Genomic DNA, 13,832 nt, shown 5'->3' on the forward strand with positions numbered 1-13,832 from the left:
TGTATATTTCAACGCTCTAAAAAGGCACAGAAAAGAGTTGAATTTGCTAAAATTAAATGTGCTTATGAAACAGCTCTAGTACATGAATTAAGCTCCTAGATACAGATGCAGCGCCAAATAACAGGGAGGGAGATGGGGCACTCAAGGCGACACGCGGCTCTTGTGGCCCAGCGCTTCCTGGGCGTGGTGCTTCTCTAGAACGTAAGCTTTTTTATTTTTAAGGTTCCAAAGCCTATATTTAGTGCTTTCATATACTTAATCTCAAAAAAAAGAAAGAAATATCGGTATAAAATGTAAGCTTGCAGAGGGATACAAACGCAGCCCAGCGGCAACCACCTCCAGCCCCAGCCACGCGGTCCGCACCTTTCTCTCTCCCGGGGGCGGGGCCTGCGCAGACTGGGCGTGTCGGGGGCGGGGCCGGCGTGCTCGCTTGGGGTGGGGCCGGCGCGCTTGCTCCCGGCGTGCCGCGCGGGGCGGGGCCTGTGGGGAGGCGCGGAGGAGGCGCGGCCGCCACGGGACGCCTGGCTGGGCCCGCACCGGAGAGGCGTCTCGGTACCTGGCGGCCGGCCTGCTACTGGGAGCCCGCTGTGGGGCGGCGGCGGCGGCGGGGCATGCGCGTGTGAGATGCGGCTGCGGGTGGCGCGGAAGCGAGCAGCGGCGGCGGCGGGCGCGGCCTCCTGGGCGCGGGGCGCGCGGTGTCTGAAGGCGGGCGCGTGGGCGCTGGGTAGCCGCTGACCGCGCCGCCTGCGCAGGCGCTTGTTCAGGACTCACTCGCCGCAGTGAGGCCCGCGGGCCGTCATGGAGGTGCCCACCGTGGAGACGCCCACGAGCCCTCGCCCCCTTCGGCCTCGGCCTCGCCCTCGGCCCCGGCCCCGGTGCCGCTGCGCGCCCCGGACGTGGCGCGTCTGCGCGAGGAGCAGGAAAAGGTAACTGGCAGCCCCGCGCCGCTTCCGCCTCCGCCCGGCGGGCCGCCCCTGCCTGTGCTCCGGGCCGCTGCCCCGCGTGGCCTAGGCCCAGCTGCCCGGGCCCCCGGAGGGAACGGGGGAAAACTTTTGTCACGTGTTTCTGTTGTCTTTGTCTGCAGCCCTTTGACCTGGCAGCGGAGTGAGGGGTGTTGTACAGCCTGTTCGCCTGCCCAGGGAAGGGGGTTCTGAGCTGAAGGCGTGCGGCAGCGCGTGGGAATTTGGGGGCGGGGGCAGCACGCTGTCAACGGAAGCGTTAGCCTTAATATTTGTAGCTTGTAATATCCTAAACATTGCTTAAAATGTATGCTGTTTGTTGCTCTTTATTTGATTGCACGGAAAAGTTTTACTGCCTTTGTCATAATAATGCTTCCTGTGCAATATTTGGTTATTTAATATTTGTAACAACATAATGCCATTTAAACATTAAAAAAAAAAAAGAGAGACAGAGTCTCACTATGTTGCCCAGGCTAATCTCGAACTTCTGGCCTCAAGCGATCCTCCCCCTCGCCTCCCCACCACCTCACTTCCCAAAGTGTTGGGATTATAGGCGTGAGTCACTGAACCCGGCTCATTTTTACAAATTTTAATTTCATCGTATAATAAATGAGTTTTAAACTACTGGTGAAGAGGGTACAAAATTTTGTGTTTCCTAGTGGGACTTTATATAAAGAAGTATTCCCAATTTAAGAAATAGTTTTATTATTAAATCTGATTTTTCTGTGGATTCTGTGGTCTTTCAGATTGATTCTGTCCCCTCAAGTGTCTTGAAATTATTACTTTGAAAAGCAGTATTTAATTTGCTTAAAATATTTTATGTCATTTATGGAAGAGCATCATGGATTATAAAGGGTTAGGAAGTTGTTTCAACACTATAAGCAGTTTAAAAGTTCTTAACTTTTTAATTGAACATTCCTGTATAAGAACGGCTGTTTACATAGATACAAAAATATACTCATTTCAACTAGATGGGAGTTTTAATAGAACTTAAAAAACACTCGTTTGCTTGGAAACTACCTGTTGGGATCAACTGCGGGAATCATTCTTTGTTCTGATTGGTTTATTTTATAGGTTGGATTTCCGTTTCTCAGCCATTTTTCTCTAATAACGCAACTGTTAGGTTTGGAAGCCTGTTTGCAAGATGAAGGTTTAAAAATCCAGTGGCTAGCATGGTGACTCCAACCTGTAATCCCAGCTGCTTGGGATGTCAAGGTTGTGGAATTGCTTGAAGCCAAGGAGTTCGAGACCAGCCTGGGCAACATAGGGAGACCCCGTCTATACAAAAAAATACAAAAAATTAGCCAGGCCATGGTGGTGCACGCCTGTGGTCCCACGTACTTGGGAGACTGAGGTGGGAGAATCACTTGAGCCCAGGAGTTTGAGGCTGCAGTGGGCCATGGTCATGGCACTGCACTTCACCCTGGGCGACAGAGTGAGACCCTGTCCTAAGAAAAAAAAAAAAAAAGAAAAAAAAATATATACACACACACACACACACACACACACACACATATTTAACTTAACTAGTTTGGTCTCTTTAAATTATAAGACATTAATGTATTTTTTTTTAAAAGAGAAAGAAAAAACAGCCCCTCATGAAATCTTACTCCTTTTGCCAAAACTTGGCATTTTTTATTCTTTCAGAGAATGTGACACAGACCCTCAGAGGATGGTGTTTCATTGCCTTTCCTCTGCTGCAGTGGGGTAATTTCACTTCAGTGTATGATATGTGCATAATGCTGACCTGATATATTTTCTACAATTTGGCGTATTAAAAAGATATCCTTAGTTTTATTCTGATGTTAGTGTGACTGAAATGCAAAGGATACTTTTTGGGGTGCTCTGAACAGCTTTCTGGTATCTTGTTGAGTTACATTGGAAGAGAGAGTAACTGCTTTTTCAGTTGCAGTCTTGTGGCAAACTGAATGACTGTTTTCTGTAGACACTGTGCTACCAAATTATTTTTCTTTGTTGTGTTAATGTTAATTTGGCACACAAAATAACCACGTGTATATCTATCATGGTTATGTAAAGTTATCCCCAGTTCAGGAAAAAGCGTGTAAGTATTTAATCTATCTTTATTTAATAGAAGCATCTGCCTCAGTGGACAGGAGGCCCTCAAGGCCACAAAATAAACTGATTAGATAGCTGCACTGTAATTATAGTGTCGTACAGGAAAACTACCCAGTAAATCGGCAGTGAAAATTTTTTGTGAAGCACTTTATTTAGGCTTTAAAGCCAGCCCAGTTGTGGGAATACAGTGAGTTCTAGTAAAGTAGAAGCGTAGTGACATCCTGAGTGTAGAAGGGGAAAATGTCATAGTAGCTTTATATGTGGCACTTAGTATTCCTTTATGTAAGTTGAATCAAACATGCTTTTAAGCTCTTGGCCTTTCCCTACATGGGTTTTGTGAGACAGAGTTAAACTCTGCAGAAAATGATTTGAATGACTGTTTTCAGTTTCCCCTGGGAGGGTACCTACCTAGTTGGCTCTAGATGCAGAGAGAGAAATGAATTCCTTACATACAGTGGGTGCCTTAGGCTTAGGACATAATCTTCTCTGGGAGCCTTGATTGAGAGGGGCTGGTAGGTAATGTGGCTTAAATGTTGCTCATTAGTTTTGTTCTTTCTTTTTTTCCAAATTGAGCTAAGGAGTATAACAAGTTTTACCCTCTCTCTGTTTTTTTATTGTATATTCTCTGGAACATGGAATAAAAAGGACAAAAAATTGGCAAACTGAGGAAGAGGACAGACAAGGGGCATGAACAAGCCACGACCTCTAACTGACAACATCTGTAGTCAGTGGTTAGGATCAAATATTTTAACATTGCTTTCACTTACAGAGTCAATGGTGAAACATTTCCAAAACAATTTGTTTTCGTTAAAACTTCGGTTGGTTTCTATTTTGATCTAGCAGAAAAACATGTGAGAAACATTCCCTGCAGCTTTGTTTATAATAATGAGAAAAACTAAAAGTCTGACATTAGGGGATTGGTTAAATGAATCGGGAGCTATTATGTAGGCATTGAAAACTAGGACAGTATGTATAGGGTGGTTCCAGTTATGTTTATATAAGTATTTACACATTTTATATAGGAAAACACTGTTGTTTTAAAAGTACACAATTTTATTATTTTACCTAAAAGTTTGTAGAATTGGATGGGATTTTTTTTTTCCAAGAAAAGCTATTGATAAAACTTATTTTAATTTTAACGAAAGTTGGAATGTTATTTTAATTGCAAAACACTTTCTGAGCCTGAAAAGCGGCTCTTGGCTGGTGTGAACGCCCATTAGGCAGGTTTATTTCTTGATTACCTCAGAGCTGATATATATAATTTATTCAAACAACCATCTTCCAGTTGATTCCCTTTTTTCCCCCCTCAAAGGTTTTATTTAATCTTCATTTGTTACAAGATACAGGGAGAGGAGAGAAATTCAGATCATCCTTTTTTTCTTTCTTTTAACTAAATCATTTTTACTAACAACAGTAAAATATTTGTTGGAAAAATGGAAGCTTAACCTGTCTAGACTGTGACCTATGCCATAAAATGTGTGGTCTAGGACTGTTGTGGAGTGTCTTGGGCTGTTCAGGGAGATTTCCTTGTACTAAGATCTTGTTAAATCTGATTCTAAGAATTGCATTATGTTGAAATTTTGGTTTCTTGGCTAAGGTGATGTTTCTGAGATATCTGTATTTTATATCTCTAGATACTATTAGCTTTTGTTAGCAGAATACTGAGATTTTATTGTAATATTTTAAAAAGTGGTATATCCAGTATCATTTTTATAGGCTTATTTGCAGGATAATAGTAAGATTAGAAAATTCATTAGGATAATATATTTATAATTGAGTACCTCATGTAATTCTCACTTGGAATTTTGGAATAGCTTATATTTCCTGATATAGAGCCTTGGGGAATTAAATGCATTAAGAGTAAATATTTTAAATTTTTTATAAAGCAGAACAGCTAATTTAACTTAATGGAGGATTTTCATTTCTTATGATAAACTAAACTGCACATAGTTTAAGGAACTGTCAGCCACATAGGCCATATAACAACTATTCTTTCTAAGCCTAGAATCCATGCCATAGAATTTATGCAGCAAATATTTAATGAGTATCTACTACATACCAGGCATGTTCTGCTGAGTGTGCAGTAATGAACAAAATACAGAAAGTCCTTACTTTCATGGTTACACTCTAGGGGTGAAGGCCTGCAGTTACATAGCCTTACCTTGGGTGTTTGGTAGGTAAGGCTAAGTAGAAAAACAGGAAGGTAAGAGGACTGTAGAGAATGTGGGATGTGAGTGCAGGGATTGGTGTCTTCTGTAAGCCATCAGAGAGGGCTTCTCAGTTAGGTTCCATTTGAGCAGAAACTTGAAATAAGTGGGGAGTGACCTGTGTGAATATATGGAGGATATTTTGGAGAAGAGCTTTCTAACCAGTATGAGAGCAGTACCAGATCATTGTAAGAGTTTTGGTTTTTGTATTTGTGAGATGGGAAACCATTGGAATGTGTTTTGAGGCTGATCTTAAATTATATCCATTTGTCATACATATGTGAAGAAATGGACGGATGGAATTACTTTGTAGGGAGCAACTCTGTGTGCCATGCATTGTGATCGATGTTTACAGATCCAAACTTAGGATTTTCATTAATAATGTTTATTTTTCAGATGAACAGTTTGTTTCTAGTTTTTCCTGGAACTTTCTCATGGTGCCTTTGTGTTTTCAGTTCCACTTACAATGCTTTTTCTAAGGTGGTTATACCAGTTTACCACTTGCTAGCAGTGAACTGAAGTTCTCCCTACTTCAGTCTTTACCGCCATGTGTCTTTTCATATTTGCTGGCCTATCTAGTGATGAGTAATGAGGTTAATGACCTTTTCAAATGTTTGTGGGCTACTTGGATTTTTGTGTTTTGTTTTTGTGAAATACCTGCTCGTCTCTTAACTATTTTCTATTGGGATGTTAGTTATATTCTAATTGATTCATAGTAGTGACTGCCTTTCCAGTTATATATTGTAAGTTTCTTCCCTGATCTGTGGCTTGACTTAGAGCACTTACAATGGTGTCTGTCCTTTGATGAACAGACAGTCTTAATTTTAACAATTGTTTCCTTCATGGTTAGTGTTTTTTGTGTTGTTTTTAAGAGGTCTTTCTTACTACTCTTCTGAAGATATCCTCTTACATTGTCTAATAGAAGCTTTATTGCTTTGCTTTTCACATTGAAAATCTACATTCTACCTGGAATTGGCTTTGTATATGGGGGGAATTGAGGTCAAGTTTCATTTTTTACTGTGTGGATACCTAGTTGCCCCATCAGTATTTATTGGAAAGAGTGTCATGTCTCCACTGCATTGTCATCTTTGTCATAAATCAGGTGACTGTGTAAGTGGATCAGTTTCTTGACTGTTCTGTTGGCTTGTCTATTCTTGCAGCAAACCTACACTGTCTAAATCATTATGACTTTGTAAGTTATCTTGATACCTGGTACATGGTAATGTAGTTGTAGTTTTAGTTGTGGTTCCTCAATTTTGCCTTTATTTTATCCTTTCCAGTCCATATGCTGTTTCTTTCTTTTTCTTGCTTCTGATACTGGCCAGCTCAAGCGGTAGTAGTGGGCATCAGGGGTCAACTTTTAAACATTTACCATTAAGTGTGATATTTACTGTGAGTAATTTTTGTATTTGCTTTTATCAGATTAAGGAAATTTCCTTATATTCCAAATTTGCTATGAGTTTTTATGAGTGGGTGTTGAATTTTATAAATGTTTTTTCTAAATTTATTAATTATAGGTAATTTATTGAAAAGAGTATATTTGTTCTTTCTAATGTTGGTGTTACTTATTTTTTAAGAAAGGCATAGTTGTAAGAATATGTTGGCTTGTATAACCAGAGGCACAATTCCATTTTGTAGGTGGGTGAGTTTTCAGAACTCATTACTTGTAAGTTATATTTTATTTTAGATAAACTTCTTGTTGTTGTTGTTGGCACTTAGTATTGTGCCGGTAATGTGCCGTAAGAAGAGGCAACTTTGATTTTAGTCCTTCGGAAGTTGTCAATAAACATAAAACAGTATTTCAAGGAGGAAAAAACCCATTTTCATTGTGTTAAGCTTCTCTAGATTGGAAAGAAAGATGTAATGGACCCAAAACGCTGGAGGGAAAGGGGGAAGAAGGTGCGTGGAATTTGTGATTTGGCCATAACTGCTTGATTTTGTTTTTCCACCTGTTGTTTTCATTTTGAGTTTAAAAACCTTTTAGCTTGTATCACTTGCCTTAATCTCTACATTGATAAGTCTCAATCTTTTTGGCAGTTTTTCACCCTTAAACTACACTACAACTGTTTATTTGAAAAATTATAAAACTACAGGAAAGGTGAAAGAACAATATGATGAACACTGTTTAGAGTAATCAATTAACATTTTGTCCCATTTGCTTTACTCTGTATATATTCTTTTTTTTTTTTCCCCTTTCCCTCTGTGGAACCATTCAGAAGTGAATTGCAGACATCACCACATCAGTAATGCTGAAGCACATATCATTTTACATCAAGGTCATTCTTCTACATAACCGTATCTTTTTTCACACTCAAGAAATTAACATTGACATGTACCATATGCACATTTTCTCAGTTTTTCTAAAAATGTCCTTTATAACTTTCTTTCAATGCAAGAGCCAGTCAAAGATTACCATGGCATTTATCTCCTTAATCTTTTTTCATCTAAAATTACTCCCCGCCACCTTCTGTCTTTATGAAATTGGCATTTTTGAAGCGTTAGATTAGTTTTCTTGTAGAATGTCCTACCATTTGGAGATGTCTAATGAACGTAATCATGAAGAAACAAACATTTTTGGGAAGAATGTTACATAGATAGCTGGTTGGTGGCACATGCCTGTAGTCCCAATTACTCTGAAAGCTCCGAAGGCTGAGGCAGGAGGATTGCTTGAGCCCTAGAGGTGGAGTCCAGTCTGGGCAACATAGTGGTAAGGTCCCGTCTCTGAAACACAAACACACACACACACAACACACACACACACATACATGCGTGCACCTGATTACATAGATGATGATGACTTTTCATTGCATCACATCAGGAGACACATAATGTCATTTTGTCCCATTATTAGTATTGCTAGCCACTAGTTTAAGGTGCCAGGTCTCTGCATCATAAAGGTCCCTTTAAATGGTATAGTACTTGAAGACAGTGTAAATATCCTGTTCCTCAAAAGCCTATTGCCATGGATGATCCTTGCCTAAATCAGTTATATTGGTGTTTGCTAATTAGTGATTTTCTAACGATGTATTTATTAGTTTATGTTTTCCGATGAACAGGAACTCTGGAGGCCCTGCTCCTTTAGTTTTACAGTAAACTCATTTTTTTGTTGTTTCAAATTGAGAGTGATGTGATTTCTGTCATTCCTTTTGATGTTCAAATTGTTTTAAGTCTGGCCAATGGGAGCCCCTTAAAGCTGGCTCAAGCATGCATTCTTTTTTGAGATGGAGTTTAGCTCTTGTTGCCTAGGCTGGAGTACGGTGGCATGATCTTGGCTCACTGCAACCTCTGCCTCCTGGGTTCAAGTGACTCTCCTGCCTCAGCCTCCCAAGTAGCTGGAATTACAGGCCCCTGCACCACGCCAGGCTACTTTTTTGTATTTTTGGTAGAAACGAGGTTTCACCATGTTGGCCAGGCTGGTCTTGAACTCCTGACCTCAGGTGATCCACCTGCCTCGGCCTCCCAAAGTGCTGGGATTACAGGCATGAGCCACTGTGCCTGGCCTGTGCATTCGTTTTTCATTATTTGATCATTACTTTGCTTTCTGGCGCAGGATGTTCCAGGCTTGCCTTGTAGTTTGCCTTAGTCCTGAAATTGACTATTTCTTCCAAGAGCCTTATAAAATAAGAAATGCTTAGAAACCAAGTTACGGAGACAAGTAGTGCTGATTGCTGCTGGGGTGTTATTGCATCAAGCAGATAGTACGAAGGAAATATATTAACCTTCAGTATACCAGAACAAGCAGTCATCACCGTTTACCATCTAGGGCCAGTGGATGCGGTTTACTGTTTATATTTTTAAGTAATTTTTGCAAATAATCGACAGGTCTAAGAATAAGGGATAGTGAAAAACAATTTTATTGGAAAGTTTAATCAGAATTTAAACACAGCAATTCTCTTTATATTAAGCAAATCTTGATGCACACAGATTATAAGAGATTTAAGAATACCGCCACATGTCCTCTTAGAGCAATGGAATTATCCAGGTTCTTGTTGCAAATTACTATATCATGAAGTCCTTCCTGTTGAATGACTGACTGGATAGGAATATCCTATTTGCTTTTTGTTCTTACAAGTATAGTGTTCACTCATGGAGTCTTTATTTTTCCTCGTTCTTATCAGTCAACCCTTTTTTAATGTTCACTAAGTTTAGATGCATGTATTTTCTTCCTCCATTGGCATGGTCTCTTCTAGGGCTTACAACGATACAAAGATAAACCATTACAGAATCGCTGCTTTCAGAACCTATTTCTGGTGTCTTCAGGGTTTTTTTTCTCCTAGCCTCTGACCTCAGGAAGTTAAAAAACTTGCAGGAGTAGAAGAGGAAATAGAATTTAGAGACCTTTTATTCTAGCAATCTTGTTTTATTGTGGTAAACTAAATATGTTTAATAAAATTTGCCATATAACAATTCTTATGTGTATACTTTTCAGTGACATTGATTACATTCACTGTTAGGTAACCATCACTATTCTTTCTAAAACTTTTTCATCACCCCAAACAGAAACTCTGTACCCATTAAGCAATAACGCTTTCATTCTCCCCTCCCAAACCCCTAGTCATTTATGACTATACATTTTGTTGCTTTTGTTTTTGGTGTCATACCTAAGAATCCATTGCCAGATACAAGGTCTTGAAGATTTATACCTATGTTTCCTTCTAGGGATTTCATGATTTTAGCTCTTATATTTAGGTCATTGATCCATTTTGAGTTAATTTCTGTGTATTCATTGATTGTTGATTTTGAGAAAATTCATCTAGGATATTTTCATCTGAAGGCTCATGATCTGAGATTTAATTTGTGCGCTCATTTCACCATCATCATGAGTGTCTTTCTGCGCTATCCAATGTGGTTGCCATTAACCACATGTGGCAATTATCTTAAATTTAAAATTCAAATTAATTAAAATTAAGTAAAATAAAAATTCAGTTTTTTGGTTACAATGGCCACATCTCAAGTGCTCATTAGTCACATTTGGCTATTGGCTGTTGTCTTGGTCTGTGCTGATAAAGATTCCCATTATCAAAAAAAAAAAAAATTACTGGACTTCATTGGTCAAGAGTGCTACTAGCTCTTTATATTCATAATCTGATTCATTTAATTGTGAAATATCTTTTCATCACTTTTTTCCTCTTTCCATTATAGGCAGAAAGTAAAAAAAATCTGAATTCTCAACTGTGTTTATTGAAAATGAAAAGCAGACTACAAAGATGGTGTCTGTTATCATTTATACTTTCTTGAAAGATGATGCAGTACCCTAGGCAATGCAGTAAGAAAATGGAAGGATGATATATTTTATTGTTGATTGCATCATCCTTCTATGTGCTTCCATGATTCTTCCATTTTATCATTTTCTTATTGGTTTTTTTTTTTTTTTAAGAGCATAGTTAGGAATAGTTGATCATAAAATAATTACTAAGGTTATGGTGAAATGGCTAGATGCAGGAAAAACATAATCACTAGGATCCTGTAGTGTATCTTAGACTTACAAAGACACTGTACTCATATGGTAATTGCAGAATAAAATGAGTTTTTTTTTTCTTCATAGGAAAATTTTCTTTTGATTCCTTGGAAGGCCTCTAAGAGGATAAAAGTCATGAAATATTAATCCTTGCAAATAGTTAGAACTACTCAAGAAAGAAACTAAAAAACAAAAAACAAAAAACTGGGTTCAATGGACCTGCCTGTATACCCTGATACTTTGAATTCAAATCCATTACCACAAGGTTCTTAAATTTTCCCCAGTCTATATTTGAATCTCCCCTTCTTTCATAGTGAAAACCTTGGTTCTCAACATCTGTATTTATTCATTTGCCGTATCCTACAATATATACAAAATAGCTTCAGAATGAATACGTTAATACTACTGCCAATGGCAAACTTGTGAAGTAAAGTTCAAAATGTCTTTGCAGATTCATTGGCTTTTGTATAATTAACGCTTTTGGGGTGTACAGTTAGGATACTGATCTCAAAAGTCACTTGAATTATTTTTTTCTGTGCAATTATACCTTGGATTTTTATTTATATTGAATCTTAGTATTTGCTTTTTTATCTTTTTCACTTAATTGCATTTTACAAATACATGAAAATATTTACATGGTTCAAAAATCACAACTAAATCAAAAGTTATCCCTACTGAGGTAATTCTGATTCATTCCCATTCCTGCTCTTACCTACCCCTATAGATAACCTTTTTTTTTTTTTTGAGACGGAGTTTCACTTTTGTTGCCTAGGCGGGAGTGCAGTGGCGCAATCTCGGCTCACTGCAACCTCCACATCCCAGGTTCAAGCAATTCTCCTGCCTCAGCCTCCCAAGTAGCTGGAATTACAGGCGCCCACCACCATGCCTGGCTAATTTTGAAAATATTTTTTTTTTTTTTTTTTTTTTTTTTTGTTGAGACAGAGTCTCGCTCTGTCTCCCAGGCTGGAGTGCAGTGGCCGAATCTCAGCTCACTGCAAGCTCCGCCTCCCGGGTTTACGCCATTCTCTCGCCTCAGCCTCCCGAGTAGCTGGGACTACAGGCGCCCGCCATCTCGCCCGGCTAATTTTTTGTATTTTTTTTAGTAGAGACGGGGTTTCACCGTGTTAGCCAGGATGGTCTCGATCTCCTGACCTCGTGATCCGCCCGTCTCGGCCTCCCAAAGTGCTGGGATTACAGGCTTGAGCCACCGCGCCCGGCCGAAAATATTTTTAGTAGAAATGGAGTTTCACCATGTTCGCCAGGGTGGTTTCAAACTCCTGACCTCAGGTGATCTACCCGCCTCAGCCTCTCAAAGTGCTAGGATTACGGGTGTGAGCCAGCACACCCGGCCTAGATAACCATTTACATTCACTTTTGACCTGTTCTTCCTGTGTTTCTTCTTTAAAAATACTTACATGTGTTCACTTTGTCTCCCCTCCATACTGCCATCTTATGTAAAAGGTAGCATATTTTGCCTTTTGTTCATCTCATTAAATGAGAAACGTGGGAATTACTCTGGTTCGTAGAGATATTCCTCATCTTTTTTTCTTCTTTTTTTTGAGATGGAGTCTCGCTCTGTCACCCAGGCTGGAGTGCAGTGGTGCATTCTCGGCTCACTGCAAGCTCCGCCTTCTGGGTTCATACCATTCTCCTGCCTCAGCCTGGCTAGTTTTTTATTTTTTAGTAGAGATGGGGTTTCACAGTGTTAGCCCGGATAGTCTCATCTCCTGACCTCGTGATCCGCCCGCCTCGGCCTCCCGAAGTGCTGGGATTACAGGCGTGAACCACCGTGCCCGGCCTCCTCATCATGTTTCGTGGTTTCATAGTGCTTTATGTCTGTGTCATCAGATATTCAGCTGATGTCTTATTGATGGGCATTTGGTGTTTTTCAGTCTCTTGATAGTACAGCTAATGCCTCAGTAAATCACTTTATGCATGTGTTGTTTCTCATTTGTGAAGTAACTTAGGGTAAAGTCCTAGAGATGGATGACTGAGTCAAAGGCTAAATTTGTTTAGCTTTATCCATGTTTATAACCACCCTCTCAATGAACTATTACCTTTAATTTAATTTACAATGTGAAATAAGACGTAAGAGAAATAGAAGAATATTATATCCGAAAACTAGGAATTCCTTGAATTGGCCATTTCCTGTGATCTTCATTGCCATTTTCCCAATTACCGTTTTTTTCTTTTCTTTTTTTTTATTTTTTCTTCCCGGGTTCAAGTGATTTTCCTGCCTCAGCCTCCCAAGCAGCTGGGATTAACAGGCACCCACCACCATGCCCAGCTAATTTTTATATTTTTAGTTGAGACGGTATTTCACCATGTTGGCCAGGCAGGTCTCAAACTCTTGACCTCAGGTGATACGCCCTCCTTGGCCCCCCAAAGTGCTGGGATTACAGGCGTGAGCCACCGTGCCCGGCCCAGTTATCATTTCTTACAGAAGAGGCAGTAATTCTTGGCTGGTCTTGGCAGTTTGACAGTTCCACTTTTGTTCCTTTTCTATTTATTTTCCACAGTATTTTTTTTTTTTTTTGAGATGGAGTTTCACTCTTGTTGCCCAGGCTGGAGTGCAGTGGAGTGGTCTTGGCTCATTTCAGCCTCTGCCTCCCGGGTTCAAGCGAGTCTCCTGCCTCAGCCTCTCATGTAGCTGGGATTACAGGTGCCTGCTGCCATGCCCAGCTAATTTTTTTTATTTTTAGTAGAGATGAGGTTTTACCATGTTGATCAGGCTGGTCTTGAACTCCTGACCTCAGGTGATCCACCTGTCTCGGCCTCCCAAAGTTTTACAGGTGTGAGCCATGGCGCCTGGCCCAGAGTAGTCTTTTTAAGAATGCAAATTGGATTATATCATTTTGTTATTTTCCTGCTTATAATTCTTTTGGATTTATCAGCAAGAAAACCATAAAATAAATACAATTTATGTTTTGATATTTTAAAATGGATTCCAAGTTTCTGTTGACATCTGTAACTTTTCTTCTATTTTCATGAATGTATTAATCGTAAAGTCTATTATATTTTATAAATGCAATATGTCAGTCAAATGAAGGTCTGCTTTTATTCTTTCCTCTTGGTTTCTTTACGGCTGGCTTCTTTTTTTATAGATTGCCTTATACCTTGCAGTTTTGAACT

At 39.7% G+C, this 13,832-nt stretch overlaps 1 protein-coding gene across 1 annotated transcript in view; it reads left to right on the forward strand.

The window, feature by feature from the left end:
* The first annotated feature begins 477 nt into the window (after positions 1-477).
* Positions 478-13,832, forward strand: part of URI1 (URI1 prefoldin like chaperone) — a 74,443-nt gene continuing 61,088 nt past the window's right edge. Inside the window, 2 exon segments of the mRNA XM_033225580.1 lie at positions 478-823; positions 826-926. Coding sequence (XP_033081471.1) covers positions 799-823; positions 826-926 — 126 coding nt within the window. The 5' untranslated portion in view covers positions 478-798.

Source organism: Trachypithecus francoisi, unplaced genomic scaffold (genome assembly GCF_009764315.1).
Source record: "Trachypithecus francoisi isolate TF-2019V2 unplaced genomic scaffold, Tfra_2.0 Lachesis_group12, whole genome shotgun sequence".
In the NCBI taxonomy this organism is placed as follows: Eukaryota; Metazoa; Chordata; class Mammalia; order Primates; family Cercopithecidae; genus Trachypithecus; species Trachypithecus francoisi.